Source organism: Pleurotus ostreatus, assembly GCF_014466165.1.
Source record: "Pleurotus ostreatus strain PC9 chromosome Unknown scaffold_3, whole genome shotgun sequence".
Lineage (NCBI taxonomy): Eukaryota > Fungi > Basidiomycota > Agaricomycetes > Agaricales > Pleurotaceae > Pleurotus > Pleurotus ostreatus.
In genome coordinates, this window is record NW_023503158.1 from 107,239 (window position 1) to 129,682 (window position 22,444).

At 50.9% G+C, this 22,444-nt stretch overlaps 6 protein-coding genes across 6 annotated transcripts; 1 reads left to right on the forward strand and 5 right to left on the reverse strand.

Annotated features, from left to right (window-relative positions):
- Nucleotides 1–5,455: 5,455 nt before the first annotated feature.
- Nucleotides 5,456–7,194, reverse strand: PC9H_004464 (uncharacterized protein; the record flags this gene model as incomplete). The annotated part of the gene is made up of 4 exons (XM_036774048.1): nucleotides 5,456–6,109; nucleotides 6,159–6,378; nucleotides 6,434–6,897; nucleotides 6,949–7,194. The coding sequence occupies 4 exons, from the start codon at nucleotides 7,192–7,194 to the stop codon at nucleotides 5,456–5,458; spliced, it is 1,584 nt and encodes a 527-aa protein (XP_036632550.1).
- Nucleotides 7,195–7,503: 309 nt separating this feature from the next.
- Nucleotides 7,504–8,222, reverse strand: PC9H_004465 (uncharacterized protein; the record flags this gene model as incomplete). Its single annotated transcript, XM_036774049.1, has 2 exons — nucleotides 7,504–7,561; nucleotides 7,642–8,222. 2 exons carry the CDS (start codon nucleotides 8,220–8,222, stop codon nucleotides 7,504–7,506), a joined length of 639 nt encoding a protein of 212 aa, XP_036632551.1.
- Nucleotides 8,223–9,017: 795 nt separating this feature from the next.
- PC9H_004466 (uncharacterized protein) lies at nucleotides 9,018–9,888 on the reverse strand (the record flags this gene model as incomplete). The annotated part of the gene is made up of 3 exons (XM_036774050.1): nucleotides 9,018–9,079; nucleotides 9,136–9,195; nucleotides 9,252–9,888. The coding sequence occupies 3 exons, from the start codon at nucleotides 9,886–9,888 to the stop codon at nucleotides 9,018–9,020; spliced, it is 759 nt and encodes a 252-aa protein (XP_036632552.1).
- A 3,608-nt stretch (nucleotides 9,889–13,496) lies between these two features.
- Nucleotides 13,497–14,369, forward strand: PC9H_004467 (uncharacterized protein; the record flags this gene model as incomplete). The annotated part of the gene is made up of 2 exons (XM_036774051.1): nucleotides 13,497–13,698; nucleotides 13,756–14,369. 2 exons carry the CDS (start codon nucleotides 13,497–13,499, stop codon nucleotides 14,367–14,369), a joined length of 816 nt encoding a protein of 271 aa, XP_036632553.1.
- Nucleotides 14,370–16,941: 2,572 nt separating this feature from the next.
- Nucleotides 16,942–17,456, reverse strand: PC9H_004468 (uncharacterized protein; the record flags this gene model as incomplete). Its single annotated transcript, XM_036774052.1, has 3 exons — nucleotides 16,942–16,995; nucleotides 17,056–17,253; nucleotides 17,304–17,456. 3 exons carry the CDS (start codon nucleotides 17,454–17,456, stop codon nucleotides 16,942–16,944), a joined length of 405 nt encoding a protein of 134 aa, XP_036632554.1.
- Nucleotides 17,457–19,732: 2,276 nt separating this feature from the next.
- PC9H_004469 (uncharacterized protein) lies at nucleotides 19,733–21,854 on the reverse strand (the record flags this gene model as incomplete). Its single annotated transcript, XM_036774053.1, has 13 exons — nucleotides 19,733–19,786; nucleotides 19,841–19,971; nucleotides 20,024–20,226; nucleotides 20,281–20,581; nucleotides 20,629–20,742; nucleotides 20,803–20,926; nucleotides 20,977–21,026; nucleotides 21,079–21,136; nucleotides 21,192–21,211; nucleotides 21,266–21,337; nucleotides 21,397–21,457; nucleotides 21,512–21,645; nucleotides 21,704–21,854. The coding sequence occupies 13 exons, from the start codon at nucleotides 21,852–21,854 to the stop codon at nucleotides 19,733–19,735; spliced, it is 1,473 nt and encodes a 490-aa protein (XP_036632555.1).
- Between the last annotated feature and the right edge of the window lie 590 nt (nucleotides 21,855–22,444).

Consider the following 22,444-nt stretch of genomic DNA (forward strand, 5'->3'; position numbering starts at 1 on the left):
CGTGGGAGTTGGGAAGCACCAATCACTGCGTTTCATGACAGGCGTACTCACAACAACAACGATCTCAAGAACTTGACATACCAAGAGCCTACAAGAGAACACCAGCTCCACACAGTGCCTCGAACGGTTGGTAACGCCGCACACCCCTATAGATGCTAGCTCATCCCGAAAGCTCGCAGGACTTCGGGGCAAACTTGTCGACGCCTTCCAAGGAATGCTCCACTCTCATAAATTAAGGTCAATCTGGCGGGGTCTTTGGCGGCCCTCTACAATCCTCTGTACCCGACCCACAACAAGGTGTAGGTGACGTGGTGGCGTGGTGGCGAACATGCTTTGGAATGTTCCTTGTGGGGACGTTCGTTCACACATCCAGTGTCCGAAAACTTGACGAGAAGAACGGAACGAGAAGAAAAGGTGCGTGCTTTGGTGAATCGGCACTTACTGGGCGTACCGTATTGGCAGCCGTGTTCGTTGTTTGGGGGCTAGGCGACAATTGTGCATGTGGTAAAGATTTGCGTACTGCTCTCGTTGATAATGTGTTCATTAGGGACTTTTCCACAGGATCGTAGCCTGTGTCTAGGACCGACCCTCATTCAGGCTCGCGCTGCATGGACTGGCGGTAAATTTCAATGAACTCCCTGTGCGTCATCCAGTGGTAGTTGCCGTCCCTATGTTCCTCCGTCAATGTATAGAAATTCATACGGATAGCTACACCTCTGGGTATTGTTGGGCACTTCATCCCTTCAATGCGTATAATCCTTTTTCTGGCCTCTACACACGGCACGCCACTACAGACCACCACCCAGGCCAGGCGGGCCTCAAATGTCGACGGTTTTCGTAATACGGATAGGTGCCGAAACTGGGGCTGGGTAAATACGTTTGGGCGACTCGCAAGGCACACTTCTCCCTGCTCGGCCTTCTTGCCTGCCGAAGTAATCAAGGTTCATTCCACGCATATGTATAGACTCGTGTCGCCGAGGTTCATTGACGTCCTCTCTCTCCCCACACCCGCGCCACATGATGATCTTGAGTATCGCTCGATGCCGCCGGTTCACACCTCGATGAGGAACGTTCGCAGCACCTCTTGAGTTCTCCGTTGCAAAAGATCTGATACTGATATGCATTGCCAAAAGAGGACAGAGGTTCACATGTGGTCGACATGCCCTTGTCACTCTGCGAAAGGATGGAAGCGAACCTAGGTCACATTTACGGTTGCATGTGAAGTTCCAATAAGTACAGCTTCGAGAATATCTCAACACGTTGAATCAGTATTCATTCGTGCTCCCAAAGACTCCAACATTTCACTTTCACATCGACCGCCGGTCTTCTCTCTCAATATATCTCATTCACCTACTTAAACCTTAACCTGAACGGAACCTTGCCGAAGGTACCAAAGCGTTCATCAGTGTGATCCAGCACCGGCGGCTGGTGGCACACTTGTGTGAGTGTAACGACATGGAAAATAATGGTGTGCCGTAGGTACCGATCTCCAATTACATGTCATCGTTCGACGGGATTCTCGCAAATGGTGGTGCGAGCGGAAAGATAGACTGTCTTCCATTCGGCAAGGTGTCACATAACTAAAGGGGAGAAGCAATTACCGTTCGACCTTCCGAATACGTGTTCTGACATCGATGTGCATTGTTCGCGGGAACGTAGTCGTTCCGAGGTCGACCGTCGACACGGTTTTCGCAACACAGTTATCCTCTTGTTTCGCCCTCTCCAAACGACGATACGGTCCGAATCTGAGTAAGATATCACACCATCTGTCATTGCCGATAGTAGCACCTACAAGCTTCGTGGGCTAACGTCATCTCCTCTTTGAGTTAGAGGGGACTACTGATACGCTATCTTGGGCGGGACAATGTGTGAACACAATTGATGACAACGAATGCCGATGAAGCAGGAGTTACGTGTGTGATAACTTCGTGTTAGGATATCTGTCAACTGAATTCGGGCCACTGAAATCGAGGAGGTATGTGCATACCCGTGGCGCAGTGCCCAAGCGAGGATGTTGCCCAGATATGATCAAGGAGCACGTTCCTGGATACGTCTGTAAGGTATTGATTATGCAGGGCGCCGGCGGGAAGTCTGAACTTGCTCCACAGGGTCCTCTTGGGAACGCAGTGCGTTGAGATGCATGCCCATAAATACATAGGCCAAACTGTCTGATCACCTAGGATGCGATGCCGGTGCATGCACGGCGATCAAGGGAAGATTGACCATACCGGCGGTAGTGTGGACTTATCAAGGGCTTACCACAAAGCTTATGGGAAAAGTAAGCTTCACACGAACATAGCAAACCACCCCACTTACATTGCTGTCCTGCTTCATGTCCTTGACTCTGCGGTTACGATACGGTGATCCGAATGCTAAACGCCAAGTTTGAGCAATCGGTGGTCCCGGATGGTTGCTCGGATTACCCCGGAATTGATAAGTCCACCAGTGTAGAAGAATGTAACCGTTAGATCTGATTGCATTGGACGACGAAAGGAGTACAGGAGACGTCGGAGTGCCCAGGGAGGTTATCCAAGCGAAAAGTTGGTCGTGGGCTAGGTACCGTTGAGTACTACGTCTATTGCTGAGTTAATTGGGGCTGAAACAGGGCATCCCTCACTGCGTGAATACTCTTCTTCATTCCGTGGTAGCATAGACTCGTTGATATATCGTACTTGAGGCGTTTTGGGTTCTAAACGTGGAGCTCGATGGATAGCAATGAGCTATTATTCAGGACTTTCGTACCGACTGATCCGTCCCGGCGGTAAAAAGGTGGCGCGGTGTCCGAACGGTGGTCAATATCGTCGCGTATCTCGTGCGACTCGATCATAGATTAACACCTTCGGACCCTGTTGGAAGGTAAACATCTAGGTTTACGGGTTCAGATAGTAGGGACCCCATGACCGACTCCACCCAATTTGTGGGTAGACATCGATGAAAAGTATTGTCAAAGTCCAACACGTTGTCATCGTTCGGAAGAGGTCCCTCCGTTATCGCCACTGTAAGTTTCGGCACTCGCAGCGGTGAAACCACGGACTCGGAGACCAGTCAAATGCAGTGCTCACAGTAATCGTGATCGGTAAAGACAAGATGAGAGCACGGATACATCTTGGGTACAACTTCAGACGGAATAATGGAATGGTCGGGGTTAGAAGACATGAGTAGAATGAAAGATATAAGATCCCACCCGTTGAACATCGATTCCCATCGACTAGAATGCCGCAACGGGCTGTCGTTGAGATCATGATGGCCGTCCTAGTAGCCTGCCGCCGGGGCTTGTGTGAGAGGCCGAAGCGATTTCGCCCATATGCACACAAAAGATCGGTTACGAGTTCCGGAGGTTTGGAAAATAATGTCAAACGTTGACGCCAGAAAGATGAAGTCGTCGGTATGTCAGTCTTGCACGACGTTGAAAATGAGACCTTGGGAGTGGCGTTGGCCTCAAGCAAGTCGACAAAAGAAAGACACACCTACTCAGAGTGGGCTCTTTGTGCCTCCGCGGTATTGCGGGAACTATACAAGATCCCAAGCGTCGAAACAAAGTTCCACAGGAAGCCGCGCTGCGAAAAAGCGACATAACCTGAAGGCTATTCTGAGAGCTTGCTCCACACGGCATCCCACCTGGCAAACATCAACCATTGCCGTGATGTAGCGCAACAGGCACAGCTCTGCGGACCGGGTGTATAGATTACCGTGAGGCCCTCTCAATGTGGAAGATTAGGTATTCCGATGCTGGACCTAGACAAGATAGAGTGTTTGTCATTATATATAACAAGGTTCGGGGTGGCTAAGACCATACTAGTCCTGCCGTCAGCGTCTTGGCCAGAGCATGGAGCGATTGTGATCTGTTCTCGTGCACTGAACGCCCATAGATCTTTGGCGTGACATCTGGACCTTTCGTTTTACGAAATTTCATCGAGTGTGAAAAACTTGGTTCTAGATGGGACGAATGAGCACTGACACACGCAACGGAGGACCTCACTGCAACAGATGTACGACACATAACCTAGGGCATGGAGACTAGGCACAAAAGTCACTTACATTTGATATATGACCTGCGTTGAAGTCATCAGTCGACACGGCCTCACAATGAAAGAAGCTGTATTGCTTGCGGACGCATTCAGGTTCTAGATTAAGAACACGGATTGCATTTATCGCCGCCAACGCCTATTTGCAGAATCCATAGTCGATAGATTTGAGAGCGCAGCAAACATGGAGCCCAAGGAACGCTCAAGAATCTTTCTTGACCATACACCGACAACCGTAGTCAGTTCACGCGCAGTGATGAGCCTTTTGCGACCAGCTATTTGAGCGGCGTTTTCTTGGCAGGCATTGAACTAGAAGGAGAGGAATCGACGACAAGTGTTTCGTTGGGGCCTTGGGGCAGACCGAGGGCTTCTTCCATCATTGGAGACAAACATGGAAGCGGGGTGAAGGAGGTTCATTTTCAGGGTCCTGTATAACGCGCCCACGTGGGGACCGCGTGATTGAGATGACGCGGATGAGCGCGAATTGAACGGGACTTGGCTCTGAGGCCCGGGAAGATCTGGGATCCATGGTGGTAATGAATATAGTTAACCAGTGCTACACTAAATGGTAAGCCAGAAGATCACTTGAACTTCGTTGAATTGACGCGAGGCAATGAACGTTCCAAGTTTCGCTCCCCATAATCATTCACTGACATACATCCTAGTCCTCTGCAGCAAGCGTATACACGGCTTCCCGGTCTTCGTTTCTCTTCCTTGGTTATATAACAGTCATCAAACGTGTAATCGAGTGTGCACCTCTTCCGCAGGACGAAAGTCAGAAACGCGCAGGCGTCAGGAGGGGAGATGACGCGACTATCAGCACCTTCAATCTACGGAACTCCATCTCAGGTTCGTACCTCATGTTGAGATCGGTACTTATGTCGGACAGATCCAAGTATAAAATTCTCTTGAGGACGAAGAGCGTGGAAATTTGGGAAGGGGTTACGAGACGAGATTATGGTGGTGGGATCGAGACACCAAGGGATGGAGGTTGTCAAGCGTTAGTGAACTTAAGTGCAGAAGTCGAATTTGATATGGGTGGTAGGAGTTTCTGGAAGAACATATTCAGTTGCTTTACGAAGTATTCATACGAGGAATTGCGTACGTATCGCCGGTCGCCGTTCTCAAGCATCACAAACTTCATGGGACACATGAGAGAGAGCAGCAGCCATAGTGAGCCCACGCGACGCCAGAGGATGCTAACAGCAGCACCCACTATCATGACGATTCCCAGATCATGGGCCCACTATCTCAACAGCGCATGCATGGGCCTCATGGTATCCTGCTGTATAAATACTCAGGATGAAATCGTATCCCCACCATCTCACCACTGCCGCACGACATGCCGCCAAAGACGCTGCAACCCGTTGCCGGCAAGATGAAGAAGTCAAAGTCGACTAGTCATGGTTGGAAACAATGGGCACACTGGATTAAGCAAGGATGGCAGTTATCATCCGCCATGAATCATCCGAGGCTTGAACCAGAAAAAGTATATGCCCAGACTCTTCATCGTGCGAGAGCACCGACCACATCTCCTTCTGCTGATATTGAGGAAAAGCAACCTCCTTGAGGCGTATCTCATCATCAAATTCGAGTGGTGCATCGAGACGTGTGAATCCTCGACTCGAAGGATTGTAATTAATAGGGAGAGGAAATGTGAAAAATTCCTCATTCAACGTAGTAGCCATTGCGGAGAACTTGCCGACTGAGTGACAACACATCGTGTCTCTACCGCGACCCGGGAGAAGCCTGCGGCATTCGACATCATACTCAAAGGCATTGCCGACTCGTGTGGCAATGTACCAATAATCTCCGCTCCAGAACACCCATTTTGCTGGTGGTGACAAGCTTGGAGATTCGACCCGACAAGGTAGCAGGTCTGCGACAAATGGTGCTTGGACTGATGTCATAAATGGTCGGTGATGGCTCCGCCAAACGGTCCGATGATCGATGGCGGTTTTGGCCGCGCTGGTACCCACAATAGGATAGAAAGTCGGTAAACGAAAGAGGCGAGCAACATTGTTGGAAGCCACCACGAAGTGACACAGGTCAATTATGACGATCGAGCCCGTTGAGCACTCGTGCTACACGAAGCCATTAGCTGAAATACGAATTGACGGACGGCAAACTTACACCAATATCTACTAAGTTTAGTATAGGTGTGCTTTCACGCCGAACGTAAGCACGAATGTTGGCCTGCGAGTGGTCACTGCCGATGTTTCGCCACATCATGGCGATGAATTGCGAATCGAAATAGAATTCTTCGAATCTGGCATCGATGTAAAAGTAGTCGATCTGCTCCCAGCTATTTGTAACAACATCGCAGCGGAACACATGAACATAAGAGCGTGGCCTGCGAAGCGAGGGTCAGCACGCCATATTCCAACAATGAGAAGCATGATGCGTACAGGCGGTATCTGTTGTGATCTACAACATATCTTTCCATGTCCAGCGTAACAACAGCAAGATTGACTATGGTCGCGCCAACTGGCACCATGCGCCACGACATGACGCGATGTTTGAAATGAGGAAGGAACGGTCGTCCTGCAGAAAGATCCTTCGCCCGAAAGTCGTGTATGAAGAAATCAAGCTTCGGCTCAGCGATGGTCACGAAGTGGCGGCCACCCGGGACCAAGATGGCGGCGAGGTCGGCGTCAAAACCGCCGACTTGTGTCAATTTAACGTCGGGATCCAGTCCCCTGATTTTTTTATCTAGAGCATTCAGTCGAATCGTTGCTTTCATCAGTTCTTCGAGTGACATGTCGTCCAGCGCGAAACGGAGCCGGGGAATCGGCCGGATTTCCAGTATGTCGCGAAGCACGAGCAACCACAACGACTTGCTTTGCACCAGATGTCGAAGTTGTCGGGATGTCTGGCTTCTGTGCTCAGCAAAAGTACTGGAGAGTCGAGCGAAAATGCTTACCGCTCGAAGACTACAGATATCTTGCACAGAAAGGTGGTAAGACAAGCCAAAAATCACGTCAAAAGGCATGTCTTCCAGAGACTTTGGCCGCTGCCAGAACAACGCCTGGACGCTTCGCAGCAAGCCCGTATGAGACACACGAAGGGGAATCCATCGCGGAATCTTGAGGACGGCAGTCATTAGCCTCCATGCCAAATCCACGGGCAACGCCAATATCCTGGAACTATCGATCCACGATGTCGACATTGCGTTCGACGAGTTGAAGTTGGCTTGGAAGTTGGTCGTCACGTAGTCACGGTCGGTCACACACACCTCACCATGCCACATTCCACTAATGATTACCGAAACTACAGACTGGGGTTTCTGTATATATCATCACGGACATTTACTTAATCTCTACCCATATGTATATGTATGGTCGGGATGCGAAGAGTTTCCATTTCACCCCAAATCGTGTCTCCGGCGTGCTTTCTGCCATAGCCCGCATAAGGAGCGTTGGGGAAAGCTGTGCCTTATACGGTCGACGTGGGTGATGGGCAGCCGTACGGGGTGGAGCTAGCTTTGCTCTAGTTGCTGTATGACATAGGTGCCTATTGTTTCTTCAAGTTCACGGCTGGCGACGGCCGTCTAGAGGCGTCACACATTCAGTCATGCAAACGACGGGAACGTGGGCGACCGTATTATTGTACTTACCATGGGTAGATCTCCAAGCCGAAGTTGCCTTTCCTAGATGGAACCCGAGCGTTTCGCTTCGTGGCTTGGCAGACGGTAGGTTGTACGACTCTGGATCGTGACAAAGTTATCGAGAGCGCCTCCAGCAAAGGGAGCTCGTGAAAAAGGATAGCTTGCATACTCGTCCACTCTTCTGCGTCAAGATGCTGATGAAGGGACCGAGTGCGGTGGAGTTCTTGAGAAAGCCGGCGATAGCTATAGAGGGTCCTCCCGGGTTTAACAGAGTAGCCGTGGATATCGAGGGGCACAAAAGCTCCAGCCCGGGATAGAAGGATGTTCAAGACCCACGGCGGGTGGAGAGAGTTGATGTCCGTCCAGAACGAGGACGTACCGTGGATAAGACGGTACCATTTCTTGCAAACAAGGCTGAACGAGTGAAGATCGCGATGATTCGTCCGAGGTTGGTCATGACGGGTAAGAAGGGACTGAACGGCGTATTTCAAGATTTGTTCAAGGACCTCTGGTGGGGCGGAATTGATTGGGGTCAAAGCCAGGCTAGCGGGAGAAGGCGCGAGATCGGTGAGTCGGGGAGGTGCAGCCATTTCGAAGTGAAGAGTGCCTCTCTGCGCGGGGCACTTTATGCCAATTCGAGAAGTGGCCGTCTTGGTCAATGGTGGCTAATAGAAGGTTGAACGTGCGCTCGGTCCTTAGGGCAAAGCAGAATTTAGCCACCCGGACGTGAATGCATCTAAGGCAACGTGTAAGCTTTGAAAACGAGGGGCGGCGACAAGTACTCAGAAAAGATGAAATATCCTACCTTGGCGTACGTCGAAGGGGAAGGACTGAAAGGTGTAACGTTGACCATGATTGTTTCGGGGTTCAACACGATGGTTGCGATTTAGACGAAGTGGCGACAAGGGTATGAGCATGATTGCCACGCGTGTCACCAACATCCACAATCGTGTAGACAACATCATAGAACGATCGTGCGTAACACCCTTGTGACTATGTGTAAAACGTTAGTATAGGGCTGAGCCTCGAGAAGGATACTGGTTGCAGACATGGAGCTTCAGATCTGGGTGCCGTGGGGGAGGGTTGAAGGAAAAGATAGCACACACGAACTGCGACCCATCAACGTCAGCCCTATTCATCCACGGAACGAGAAACATACATGAGATGCTTCCGCCGAGTCTGCCCAAACACACAACATCTTGTGCTCTCTCCGTACCGCAATCGACCTCAAATGTACGTCAACGCTGCCAAAGCCCTTTCGCGGGAAGGATTGGGTGCAAACAATGGTAACAATGTCCATCAAGAAAATACAGAATTGTCCGTATCTGCGCAATATTTACAGTAGAGGTACTAGAAGGGGCGTACGTATGGAAGTGGGGCGTCGTTTACTCTGTGAGTTCGCTAACACCTTCGCAGCAGAGACCGCAGCCAATACACTCGAGACACGCTGAAAATGAGCTTCTCGTGAGAAGAGTGACGCCAAGGGAATCGAAAAGAACGCACCAAGGCCACCACAGCAGGCACAGAGATAGCAAGGACAGCACAACGGGTTCTCAAACGAACCTGGGGATGCAACTTTAGCTTCCAACAATCTCTTGGGAGGTAGGAAAGCAGCTCACTTTTGCAACACCAAGCAGACAGCATGATAGCTAGTATAACAACTACCAACAGACCAACGAAGATGACAATGAGGTACAGCTTGTTGCGAGTGAAGGCACTCTCTTCGTTATTGCCGTTGCCAGGCGCCGCGCCGCCCGACTGACGCTTCGTGATTGGTGCAGAAGAAACGCGCTTCGCTAGATCATCGACAGAGGTCACAGTTCCGATGTGAAGCTTTGAGAAATCGACGATGCGTTTGTTGAGGTTTTCCGTTGGTGGCGCGACATCGGGCATCCCATCGCTCCCCACACCTCTCCAAATTCCCGCTACACCGCCGTCTGCTCCCCACGAGTCGACCATCCCGCCATTGCTAAAGCAGACGGCATGCATTGTGATGATCCCGATCAGCAGCGTAAACGCGAGGATCACGGGCAGAAGAATGCGCCGTAAACGTGCGCTATGGCATTTTCGTTGGTGTCGGCATTGGTGTTGAGAGTCATGGTCATGCTGCTCGACAAACTCGTCCTGAGAGTAGGACGGAGGACGCTTCTCGTCGGTCGGGAGTGGTTGGTAGGGATTGCTTCTCGAAAGAGAGGGTACGTTCACTGTATGGAAATGATCGTAAAAATCAACCTTCGCCGGCGAGGAGTTGCTCATGACTGTGCGTTGAGGTCAATGTCCAGGAAATGAGTAAACGGGTATCGTTGAAGCGCCTGGCGATATGGGGGAATGGAAAAGGGAACCCAGCGCCAGGCAGGTCTTTATATAGGCCGTCGGTTCGCTGTTGCGTGGATACAGCCCTGTCTTGTAATCGAGAAGGACCGTCATCGAACCTCGTGGCGGTGTTGGGCGTCTTCGAAAACCTCCGATCTGGCGGACGGCCATCCGACATGCTATGCCTGCGCAGCTTATTTCCTTTGATACGACACTGCTCTGGGAACGCGAACCTCCCAAAATTTCGCTAGTCTACACGCTTTCTGCTGCGGAATCAGCCACTGGTAGACCAAGCGAATGACAAGCTCCGAATGCGAACACTCCAGCTCACGCTCTTTTGTACACGAGTTCGCCAAGCGGATGTGAACATGCTTCGACGACGACGGACATCACCTATCGTGGCAGATGGCAAAGATTGATGAATAGTTGAACCGGGTTGATGTTGCAGAACTGCGCTTATGTTAGGTGGCATACAGTTGGGGAGGCGGTGAGTTATATTCCATGATTATGAATATTCAACTGAAGGGATATCCATGTTGCCTACTGCCGGCTTGGAATGGGCATACATTCATCGTGAACCGTCAGCTCACTTCATGTACCATTACGCCGTGCATCATGCATCAATGAGCTACTTGATCATCATTTCAGAAACTCTGCAGCCGCGATGCTGAGGGTTGAGCCTCAAGCAACTAATCTCGCTCTTTTCGCTGGGCCTGCCCGGGATTGCGGGACGAGCCATGGAATAGTGTGCACCTTGAGCCTCATTTTAACTATCTACAGTTCTGCTTCAATCCGACAACACTGCATCTAAGTATTATAGATTCAAAACAGCCAGTCTCTCCGCCCAATACCTTGGCATTAAGACTTCTCCCCAGGCTACATCAAGTCTCTCTGTCGCGCGACGCCTGATATACGCCGGCTTCAAATCCACGACGAGCAAGAATGATTGGCTGATGAACCGTTGCACGACATATTTGTGTGTCAAGATTGCGCCTAGAGAGACCATCTATGGACCGCCAATAGTAATCAGAGATGTCGGGCAGCAAGATCCCGTGGACCTCGTCATGCTGCCAGACAAAAGTGAGTATGCGGACCTCAACTGAGGGACGACTGACTTCATGAAGGCCCCAGGTCTATCGTATTGAGAATGAAGCTTGCGTCATAACATATCCTCCCCTTCATTGGCTAATACACTCTTCCGCTCCCGGATGGGAATCAGCGCGGGCTCGGGGACGATGCAAGCTCCATAAAGCGAGCGACCTTACGGACGAGTTCCCCAGGAGCTTGGAGAATAGGGATATCTGGGATGGTAATGACCGTCCGAGAGAGATTTTGTTCATCAGCTTGGTTATCCCGATAAATGGTAGTTTTGGCAAAGTCGTTTGAGGAAAGACCGAGACGTGACGCTTGCATTGTACGGGCATAGTCTATTGCATGTGAATTGAGAGTAAGGAGTAAGCCTGTGGTAGTATGGGGGAAGCTGCACTATTCTTGAGTCCTGGTGAGCTCAGATGATAGGACGAATCAAATATTATGCGAGGTCTTACTCCTTTCTTGAACCGCAAAAAGAGCCAATCTAGAGGAATGCCACGAAGTACTATAGTACGCGTTAATAGATTGAAGGTTGGGGTCGGTACGCAGACAAAAGGCTGGTCCGCAGAGAAGCCTCAGTTCACGAAAGTGGACGGTCGAGGAGACATGATAAGAGTGACCGAACCGGCCTGGGGTGTTGTGCGGTACTTGCCACTGATCATGAACAGTGGAATCGTTGTGCGCACTGGGTCATCCGTATGTTTATGAAGGATTGAAGAGGTAATTACTTTACTGTGTCCCCAAGTACAAATAACGACTGCCAACGCGCCAACGGCGGAAAAGTTTGAACAACCTCGGCGCCTGTGTAGTCTTGCTGTAAGCGCCTCAGCTTCCTCCTCGGAGTATGTAGGGCGATAGAGTACTTGCGAGACCGGGATTCCCATCGTTGCAATGAGTATGAGGACACAAGCACTTGGGTAACCAACCCCCGTAGAAGCGCGTTCAATGGTGATACATTTGAGGATTTAGTGTTTGCATTTCGCAGATCGTGCATACATCCTTCTCCCGTTCGATGCGACGGTCGACTCGGTCACGCGTGCCCAATCTACATACCATTTTCGCCACCTCAATCATTCACCCTGGTGAACTACAGCCTCCAGCCAAGCGATTACGACTCAACGCCGTTCCAGAGGCAGTACATGTTAGTACAGACTGTAGCGCACGAGAGGTGATGGTGCCAACATTGAAATCGGCCGTTGCTAACGTCTTGCTACACGAGGCTAGCAGATTTGAACGTGGCTTCAAGCGATGGGTAGAATGGGGAGCAACCTAGTCGCGTGCCCAACACAACCCGCGGAATAATTCTAGGCTTGGTCAACTTGAGGTAAATCCGAGACGGATGCACTGCTAAGCGAATGCATACACTCTGGCGGAGGAAGTCTGGGAAGCGAAGCGGAATCCGCTGCCTGATGGCGAAAGAATACATTGCCGTAGGAAACCGTCAAAGAGAGTTGGTAGTTCGGGTTATGGGTGGATTGGCCACGTTGGTGGGGAGAGATGCATTAGCGTAGCGAACAAACGAGCGCAAGATGTTCTGGCAACTGGCTTGCTTGAGGCCAGTGATGAATATGAGTTCAAAGTGAATACACCGGGTTTGCGATCCGAAGGAACACCAAGCAGACTGCTAGATAGTTCCTCGTCGATCACCAGTAGCAGATCAGCGACAACGTTCAAGCTCAAGTCTAAACGTAGATCGGGATTCCGTGAAATGGAGAGGATGCGGTGAAAGGTCAGAACAGTGGTACTGTTTGGTTCAGTCAGGAAGCATCGTCTGTCATCGTGACGTACCGACAGCTGCGATGTTCGCTGATGTTCCCCCCAGGTGCTCCTAGAACTTCTGTCAGAATGCGGATCCGGACTCTCCAATTGTTCGAATCGTATCCGTGGCGTGGGCGTGGCATAATAGGGCATAACCTGGCGCAACCAGCATCTCCGCACTGCCCATGAAGTTTACGTCCAATATATGGGTAAACGTGGACGTGAGTGCTACCGTCGCCAAATGAAGCTTCCAGAGCATCGATACTTCGACACTGTACACAGAGAGCGGGGGTCTGTGACCGGTGGGCTTGACAAGCTACAAATTTCGCTGCAGCTTTAGCTTTGGCGAAAAACACATAGTCCAGGGAATATGGTGCTAGCAAATCAATAATAAATACATTCCGGGCTAAGGCTTTATTATATCTTTAAGCGCTGGTCTCGGAATGGCCCTTCGGAATGGAAATGGGGTGCCTCGGCTCTCGGATAAACCGGACAACATCGATCATCATGAACGAGGCAGGAATGCAGGAACACTAGGCTGAACAAGGCAACTCTAACCAGCTCCAGTTCGTGCCTTTTCCCATGTGCTCGCCTTCGAATGTGGAATTGTCTTCGTGGGCAGTGGTCACGTTCAGTGGGGTTTTTGCTTCCATCACCACCTCATCCTCGCAAGGTACCTACCCTCTTTCTTGCCCATCGCCATGGCCGACCCCCAAGATACCGCAGCCGCGTCCCCCTCCTCGAACTTGAACTCCCATCAGAGGACCATAATCTTGGCAACTACTCTATCCATATGTATCCCCCTCGCCCTCGGGCTACTCGTCTTCTTGTTCGTCTATTGCAGGAGACGGCAGCGAGCGAAGATAGAAAGGGAGTTGATGGTCAAGGGCTTGGTTGGCGGTAGTGAGTGCTCCCCTCAACACCTGCCCAATATCCAACACTGACCTTCGCTGATTCCAGGCTACCACGGTCGCGGGAAAAAAGGTTCGACGGACTCGAAGACGAGTTCCACCACCAAGTTGGATCCAACAACGGGGACGGCCAATTCTTCGCTTCCCAATCTCCCCCAATCCTACTTCCCGCCAGGTTTCGACCCATCCACTCTCCCGCCGAACTTCACGTTTGACCCCACCGCCACCATCAGCCCCCAGGAAATGGCCGCTCTGCAATCGCAATATGCTCAGTGGGCAATGTATCAGCAGTACAACAATTACCCCCACACTCACCCACGGTATACCATAAATACGCTCTCCACCATCACCGAGGCTAGTCCGTTCCTGGGCAGTCCCGTGAGCATTGGAATGAGTTCGCCGCAGAGCTGGCACACGGCTGCTCCATCTCTATCACCTTCTTCGGCGTTTGGCGCTTCTCCTGGGGAGAATAGCGATGCGCAGCGGGAGTTTGGCTGCGTACCCCTGCCGCCTGCAACCACGACGTTGTCTAGTTTGGGGACAGGATTTACAGGATTTGGGGACGGAACGCTGAGTAGTAGGGGAACGGGCGGGCATAGCGTGGAGCCGCCTGCATATCGTGGTAGTACAGAGGGAAGGGAAAGGACGCGAGGGAGACACTAGACGATTTGACCTGCACTTCGCTTTCACACGCATCGTCAAGTTAACACCCAAATGATTTTACGACTTCGACAAAAAGGAAAGAAACTCAACACCTCTCGCATTTCATGTTTCGTCAAGACGCCTACATCTTTTTATATCTCAACAACTATTCCAGCCAGCGAGGGTATCCACTTAATGGCAATCCTGCTTTTCTATTCGCCTTCTACCAGCTACGCTTCAATGTACACTTTCCCATCCCCATTAGCGTGTATATTTGGACTCTTTTTCTTGGAGTGCCGGCACCAGATATTTGTATGGATGGATGCACGCTTACACATATGCACTGTACTGAGATTGTAAAATTTGTAAACTACCTGCTCGTGGATTTGGGTGGGCTACGAATTATAGAGTGATTTTCGGTAGAGGCACACGACTGAAAAATCGGTGCATCCGAGAAAAGGCAGCAAGCTATGTTAGAACTCGTAGGCCTTTATCAGCACAGCTGTTCGCTACCTAGGTGCTTATACATGAACAGGGCCGATTTCCATCCCAGAGGACTGAGCCGAATACCGGTTGGTGTTGTTCCTGAACGAGGCCCATCTGCGATTCCCATAATCTGGGGACAACAGCTCTGGGGATGCCACAGGTCCTTCCCAAGGGGCCGGCGGAGACGAAGCCTTTAAATATCGTCGGAAATGCGTGGTATACTGTAAAGATTCGCTCATAACGACACGGGGGCAAGCTACATAAATGTACCCGGCACAGCCCAACCTCATGAGGCACCGTAGCATTTCGGCGGTTGGTCGAGTGGTCAAGAGGATTTGTTCCTTGTAGTATGTACACCTCCAGCGGAGAATTGGACGGTCAAAAGATGCGCGAGAGTGGTCCTATCGTCAAGCGGGTGGCATCGAAGGCCGATAGGGCAGTTGAGAAATGTTTGGGTCGGACCCGTCCAGTTAGTCATGACACCGCCAACCACATGTCTTAGGACGCTGCTGTGATAGGCAGCGGACGTACATACCTCAGGCCTCAGCGCTAATCCCGCCAGGTGGGGGACACAGGGACAATTCTGGCAAGGAGGTACCTCGTTAAGGAAGGCGAGCCGATAGTCCTGTGGGATTATACATGGGTAGGGATCGTCGTCCACCAAGGTGACGTGCGAAAATCTCAGTCGTGACGCGTCCTCGCGATCCAGCCTGCTTCTCTCTTTCTTTCAAACCCCCATCTTCCCCCCTTCCTCGACGTTTGTACCGCCATCCCGACCAACCCCGCCGGAAATCCCCCAAACCACGGAATGGTGCAATACCCTCTTGTCGCTGCTCGTACTAACCGGGGTGCATCGGGCTATCTTCGCTGGACGTCGACCCCGATATCCCGAACGTACGCCATCGTGCAATTGTCTACCGTGGCTCGTGCATGGCTGGTACGACCAACGCATTTCTACCCATAATTAAGCGGTTGGACGCTGAGAAATGGCTAAAAGGCAAATATATGCGCAATTATCGAACTGAGGAGCCCAGGTGAGCGGACCTCTGATCAAGAATGGGAAGTGCTCGGCGCTCAGCGCCAACGATCTTCGAGGCCAAGGGCCACTGGTGGTGAGTCTGCATCGTTCTTGGTGATTGTCGCAGCATACTACATCGCGGTGTCGATATTCGCGCCGTATTGGCATCCATCGTATCCCCTCCATATCATCTCCAGGACCCAGGGAGACCAGAGGTGCTCATCGCAGAGTCGGAGACTTGATTGTTATGGACAGAGCGAGGTATATGCGCTTTTCCTCCTTGCGGTACGAGCCAAAATCACGAACGACGACGAGTCGAAGTCGGCAGCGCTCAGCGCAAGAGACCGAGGCGAGGGCCACGATTGGTGAGTTTGCCCTTTGAATCTGCGTATGACTCCAAATTGTCCCTCTCACTGTGTCTGTGTTCCCCTCTCTGAAGCTTCCCACTCCAAGTTCAGAGGCGACACTTCTCGCGTCCAAGGTGTACACACTCCCCATGAATGCACCCAGTTCGATTGGATATAGAGCAAGGTACGTCTCGGCCGGAAAGAACGATGGGCGTTGACGACGTCAAACCGTCGATAACATCGTTACTTAGAAAGCTGCTTATTCGGTGAGGAAAGCACGTAGCGTCCGTGCCTTCGTTGCGGCACGAATCAGGTGGGCTCGTGTATGCGGTTCGCAGAACGATGCGTTATGCGCGGATGTTCGAAGAGGCGGCCCGAATATTTAGGTAAGAAACAGCATAGAGAGATTGGGATGAGCCCCGAGTGAGGGACTAGCGATGCTAGAACATAGGATCGACTGGTAAGCGAATCGCACGGACGGATCCAACCCGTTGTTACTTTGAGAGAACACTGCCTTCCAGCCCCCATTCCTTTCCCGACCTCCTCTCTGCGATTTCGCTCATCTTTAGTCGTCTCCGTCCATTGCCTAGCAATCCATCTTGCACTCGTGCGCTCCATTTCATCACACCTCCCGTGACCATCCATCTACGTAGGTAGGGTGACATCGACAGACCCTGCAGTTATCCGGAGGCTAAAGTGACGAAGGCCAGTCGAAGGGCTGGCGCGAGGGGCATGCAGTGTGTCAGGAATCTTCAACAACGAGGATTTCATCATCCACATCTGACAACATGTGATTCTGAGGGGATTTATGGTCATTCAGAAACAGCCATGATGTGGGATACGGGAGGTCGCGTACCTTTGACCATGCAGTTTGACAGTAAACGGTCCCAGGAAAGTCCCAGGCGTCAAGATCTGAGTCGTAAAGGGGAGAAGGGGGGCACGAGGTGGTAGGTAAAGAGGTGTCCCGCTCGCGCCTCGGTCTCTTCCGCTCCTTGAACATCCAAGCGGCCTTCACCCTTTCTAGGAAGGCATAACCATTGGGGGATCCATCATGCTTCAAGGAGCAGTAATCACCGACAGAGAGTTTCGTAGTGTCAGAGAAACGTTCTCCGGCGTTTTCTCGAGAGTGACGTTGGGCCCCGAAGAAATGGGAAGGTAGTCCGTGGGGCAAGCGTCAGCGAATGAGAGGCCGTTCGACGTCCGATAACCTACGAAATCGAAGCAGTCGGAGCCAAAGGCCCAATATGGAACGACCATCTTGAGCCCGACGCAGAAGTTGGACACGGGGAGAAGAGAACGTCCTGATTCTCGGCAATACATAAACCGTCGAATACAATGTTCTCAAATGCCCGTCGAATCAGAGACGTATTTCCGCTCCACTGTCGACGAAGCGCGATAAGCCCGACTTGCACGCGATGTTGGATGTACGGAGACTTGAAGTCGCTCGAGCGAGAGATTGATACAGACAAGTAATGTCGAGTTTGTTCTGTGAGCAATCCGTGGATGTCTGTCAGGATTGTTTGAGAAACTACTTTGTGACGTCCGTGTTTTGGAATTTGGAGAATGGAGGTACACTCACGCTTGCATGGCTTCTTCGATCCAGCGTTGCGTGAACCAGATCACCCCTTCATCTGTTTGACGGCGATGAGGCCTGAGTGATGAAGTAACTAGTCTTGACACTAAACGAGTGTTTGCACGGTTAAAACTGAACGGAGGGTACAGGACCAGGCATTCCTCCTCGACACCATCTACCACAAACGGCTTTCGAGTCGGGCCGTCAGGCCTTCGGCGATTCACTCGTCTGCGCTCATCCATGCTGCCTTCTGAACCGTTCATTTCATCTCGATTTTCTTTACGAGCTTCAGGCCTGGCCTTTGGTGTTAAAGTTGTAGTTATCCTACATAGCGGTTGAAAGAAATTGAAGAAGTTGAAGCAAGGAGTTCTCACGATCACCCTATAAGCTTAAGATCGCGACGCGACTTTTTCTTCTACCTCGGATGCAGCAGACTCTGATTTTCAGTTTTTTCCCGTTGCTGTCTGGCCGAACGACCCCGCGTAGGCCCCGCCCTCTCCGTTTCCATCACCTCTCTCTTTAAATAATACAACTCATCTTCGAAGAGGTTGTTACAGGATTCGATGACGATGGTGACCGCACCCCGACATTCAGCGACGCATACACATTGAGCTTCGTTTGCAGAAGTTGGAGAGCCATTGTGCTTAATACCCCCATTCTATGGTCTATTGTTGACGGTCATCATCCTTCTGAAACCCTGGATCTGTCCCTACTTCGAGCGGCACGAGCCCCACTGACACTCTACATATCACCCGAGCATGGCCACCCAATATCCCTCGATGCTTCATGCAAACTTCATCGTCGACTCCATCTCTTCGCTTCGTTCAGCAGTGTACCCTACTTGGCTGATTGGCATATCTTGCAAGGGCAGCTCTGCTCGGCCGCCCGGCCCCCAGCTCCGGGCTTTCAAGCTTTCGTTAGGATCTTTCGGATGGTGCCATTGCTCCTTACCGAGGAACATTCTTAGTGGAGTTCAACCTCCGTCTTCGTGAACTTGCGCTTGAAGGGATGTCCGTCGATTGGGGGCATCTTTTGATGCATACTTGTTCCGCGACCTCAGGGCCTTGACTTGGCCCCTTCAAGTCCACCAACGCAAATAGTGTTCCACCACATCCTCCAAAACGCCACATCACTCCAAGAATTGAAGCTTTTCGATGCCCTTCCACGAACTATACTTGTCGACTCACTTGACATTGTAGACCTCCCGTGTCTACGCGTCATCGAAATAGATGATGCCATTTGAGCTTGTACCCCTCGTTCTTCCAAAACATCATGGCATCGCTGACCACCGTCAAACTTCATTTGCAATCTCAACCCTGATCCATGTCGCCCCCGAAATGCCTTCGGAATGTTTGAGCATATCAGTTTCGGACGCCGGTCTTTACTTCGGCAGAACCTTCAAAATGGATGGCCCCCTTCCGTGGCTTGAGGATCCCGACAAGGAAGTTTGGCTTGATATCACACTCCAGGCCAATCGTGGTAATGACCTAGCCGTCGAATGATGTGTTTCCTCGGCCATAAAACACCTGCCTTTGGGCCCCGTACATGAACTTGCCCTTGACGTGTCGACGACGCGCCTCTATCCTCCACGTTTTGGATGGATGCCCTCAGCCGCCCCGAGACTTTACTCGCTCAAACCTGGCAAGGGGACAATGCCATCAATCTTCTCTGCCCATGCCCGATTCTTCAAGACCCATCCTGTCACCGATGCGGGGCCACGGATTACGGTGCCGTATAAGCGTTTGCGCAAGGTATCTTGTGATTTCACAGCTCAATTTCCCGCCAAGATAAAGTACGTTCTGGAGTCATCGTGGAGAGTTGGTCATGCGTTCGAACTGGTAGATAGAGTGTGGAATTATTGGTAGTCAATATGAATCTGTTTTCATATTCCTAAATTTGATCCACAGAACGAGTGTTTGTAGTTTACATGGCTCTAGACGAATCAACACATTTGAGTGAGCTATGTGGAGCGCGGGTCAGCCTTCGTTGCAACACCTGGTGCATCGGGGTAAAGCTATATGCATTCCATCGTCAGTCCTACGTGGGTCAAGGGTTTGAAGTCACACACCTTTCCTGGATTGAAAAGGCCGAGTGGGTCGATAGACCGCTTGATGGTCTTCATCAACTCAACCGTTCCGTAGCCAAGCTCTTCGTACAAGTACTCTTTCTTTCCTATACCAACACCGTGTTCTCCGGTACCTAGATGACACTTAGTAGGTTAGACCTGAAACAATGGATGTAGAGGTCTCACATGTCCCATCGAGAGCGATTGCCCGCTTTACCATTCTATGAACAGCGTGCCTCGCGATCTCCAACTCTTCGTCTGTTTTGAATAGCAGAAGAGCATGAAAGTTTCCGTCGCCGACATGACCAACTATTGTCGAAATCAAACCTATTTCCGAGAGGTCCTGCTTTGTCTCGTAGACAAGTTGTGGTAGATTTGACGGTGGCACACTATGAAGGCATACTTCAAAAAACGTCATCACGCTAAGTGCTGTCAAAACATACCAAACATCTGTACTCCATCCTTTCCCATCATCACCTTCCAGCAACGCAAGCCCAGAGAAAAGAGCATTCTTTCTGTCTGCCCACAGAGACGTCGCTTCTTGATCGTCTTTAGCAAGTGTGAAGCCGAAGCCCCCATGCCTTTCGACTACACTCTTCACAACGGCAGCCGTCTCATCCAACGATTTGGCCGAATGTCCCTGAAATTTAAAGAAGAGGCTATCCTTCTCCGGCCACTTGCGCATGGACATCCCGTACTTATTCGTAGCCGCCATGAATAAGTCGTCAAGAAGCTCGACACATTCTAAGAGTTGATTTCAAACGGAGTATCAGGAGGAAGAAAGCGCTTACGAATGCCAACACCTTGATTGAGGACTTCAATGACGGCTTCCGTGGCTTTCTTTACGTCTGGAAAGTGAACAACGGCAACCGTGGTGGGCAAGACTGGTGCAAGACGGATAGTAACTTGAATTGAAAATCTTCTCAGCTACTTGTCTCGGGCACTGGACTATAGATGCGATCTACCTTCAGTTACAATGCCCAGCGTCCCTTCAGCACCGATGAACAATTTTGTTAAATCAAATCCAGCAGACGACTTTCTTGCCCGACTTCGAGTCTTGATTACTTCTCCGGAAGGGAGCACAACTGTCTATAAAGATATCCACAAGGTGGATCGCGCGAGATCCGGCAACAACGAACCGCGTTCAAGAACCATTCCCCTTTAGCTGTCCCGTACCGAACAGCGTTTGCTGATGAACGAGGTGAGTGACTTTAGGGAATATATCCAAACTCAATACGTACTTCCTGAGCAGCCGGTGCTGAGCATACCACCGATCGTAGCTCCAGGTGCGGGGTCTAGCTGTGGACGGCCAGCATCAGCGACCCGAATCAGAGGGGCCTTCGTCATTTCGTACCGGAAAGAAAAGCTTTATCCCTAAAGCAGATTAGTCCCAAGACTCGACGGCAGTTACGTGACAAAGCCATGTACCTTTCTGTCGCAATGTTTCATTTATATCGACCCAAAGGCAGCCTGGTTGACAAACAAGGTCGGAATCCGCCTCTACGCAGGAGCCGGCTCGAAGTGAGTGGTCAAAACAGCCATAGAATCAGTATCCTTGCCGTGAATCTCGATGATACGATCCATTCCCGACATATCGACGCATATTCCGCCCGACGGGTGCTTGTGACCGTTTTCAAAGACAGTTCTTGATGCATGAGAAATAGCGGGACTTACACCACGATTGTGACCCTCAAGACTCGTACCTCCAGAATAAGGCACGATAGGCATGCGATACTTACGAGAGATATTTACGATCTTCACGACATCGTCCGTCGTCAAGGGGTATACGACAACAGAATGCAATACACCTGCGAAGTGTCATAAATACAACATAGCCCGACGCCGAGTGCATATGATGACAGTCACCTGGATGATAATCATACAAAGAGAAGCCGTGTCGTTCCAATTCATCCGCGTCAGTCGAAACGCTATCGTCCCCTGGTAATGCTTCCCGCAATTCACGAATAGCTAATCCAAATTCGTTCGATGTGCCAAAGCCAGGTACATCAGCCGCCATACGTGGCGAGCTTCCTATATAAAATCCAGTGATACCTGTCACCAGAGAAGCAGTAAGGAGCCATGGGATCGTCCGGCGAGGTAGGAAGTTAGATGTCGCTGCCTGGCTGAACTGACGTGGGTGTGAAAAGGTGTGCCTGCTGTTGAATCCCCAAAGACGAGACGGAGAAAACTTGTTCCAGCTAGACCTCATTGTTGAACTGGTTTGAGCTTCAGAATAAGGAAGAGACGCATACGCATGTTGCACGCACACGGCCACCTACGGTCACCGGCACCGCTCCCACCGGCAAAACTTTACAGTAAGGCAACGACAGGGGTAATGGAATGACATCGCGTTCTCGACGAACATTAACTCGTCAGGGCCTGGCAGTCAATTGTCCATCCGTAGCATTTTCACCACCTCCTCTTCGAACTGCTCGAACTGCTCGCATAATTTGATCCCGTACCTCTGGCAAACAACCTCCACATTTCCCTTCCGCCAGTATCCATCAGGACAGCATACGACGACTTTTCCCGAATCCTTTGCATGGAGTCCTAATTCTAGTAGGCTAACCACTCCTTTTGTCCCTGGATGTAGGTACATTGCAATGA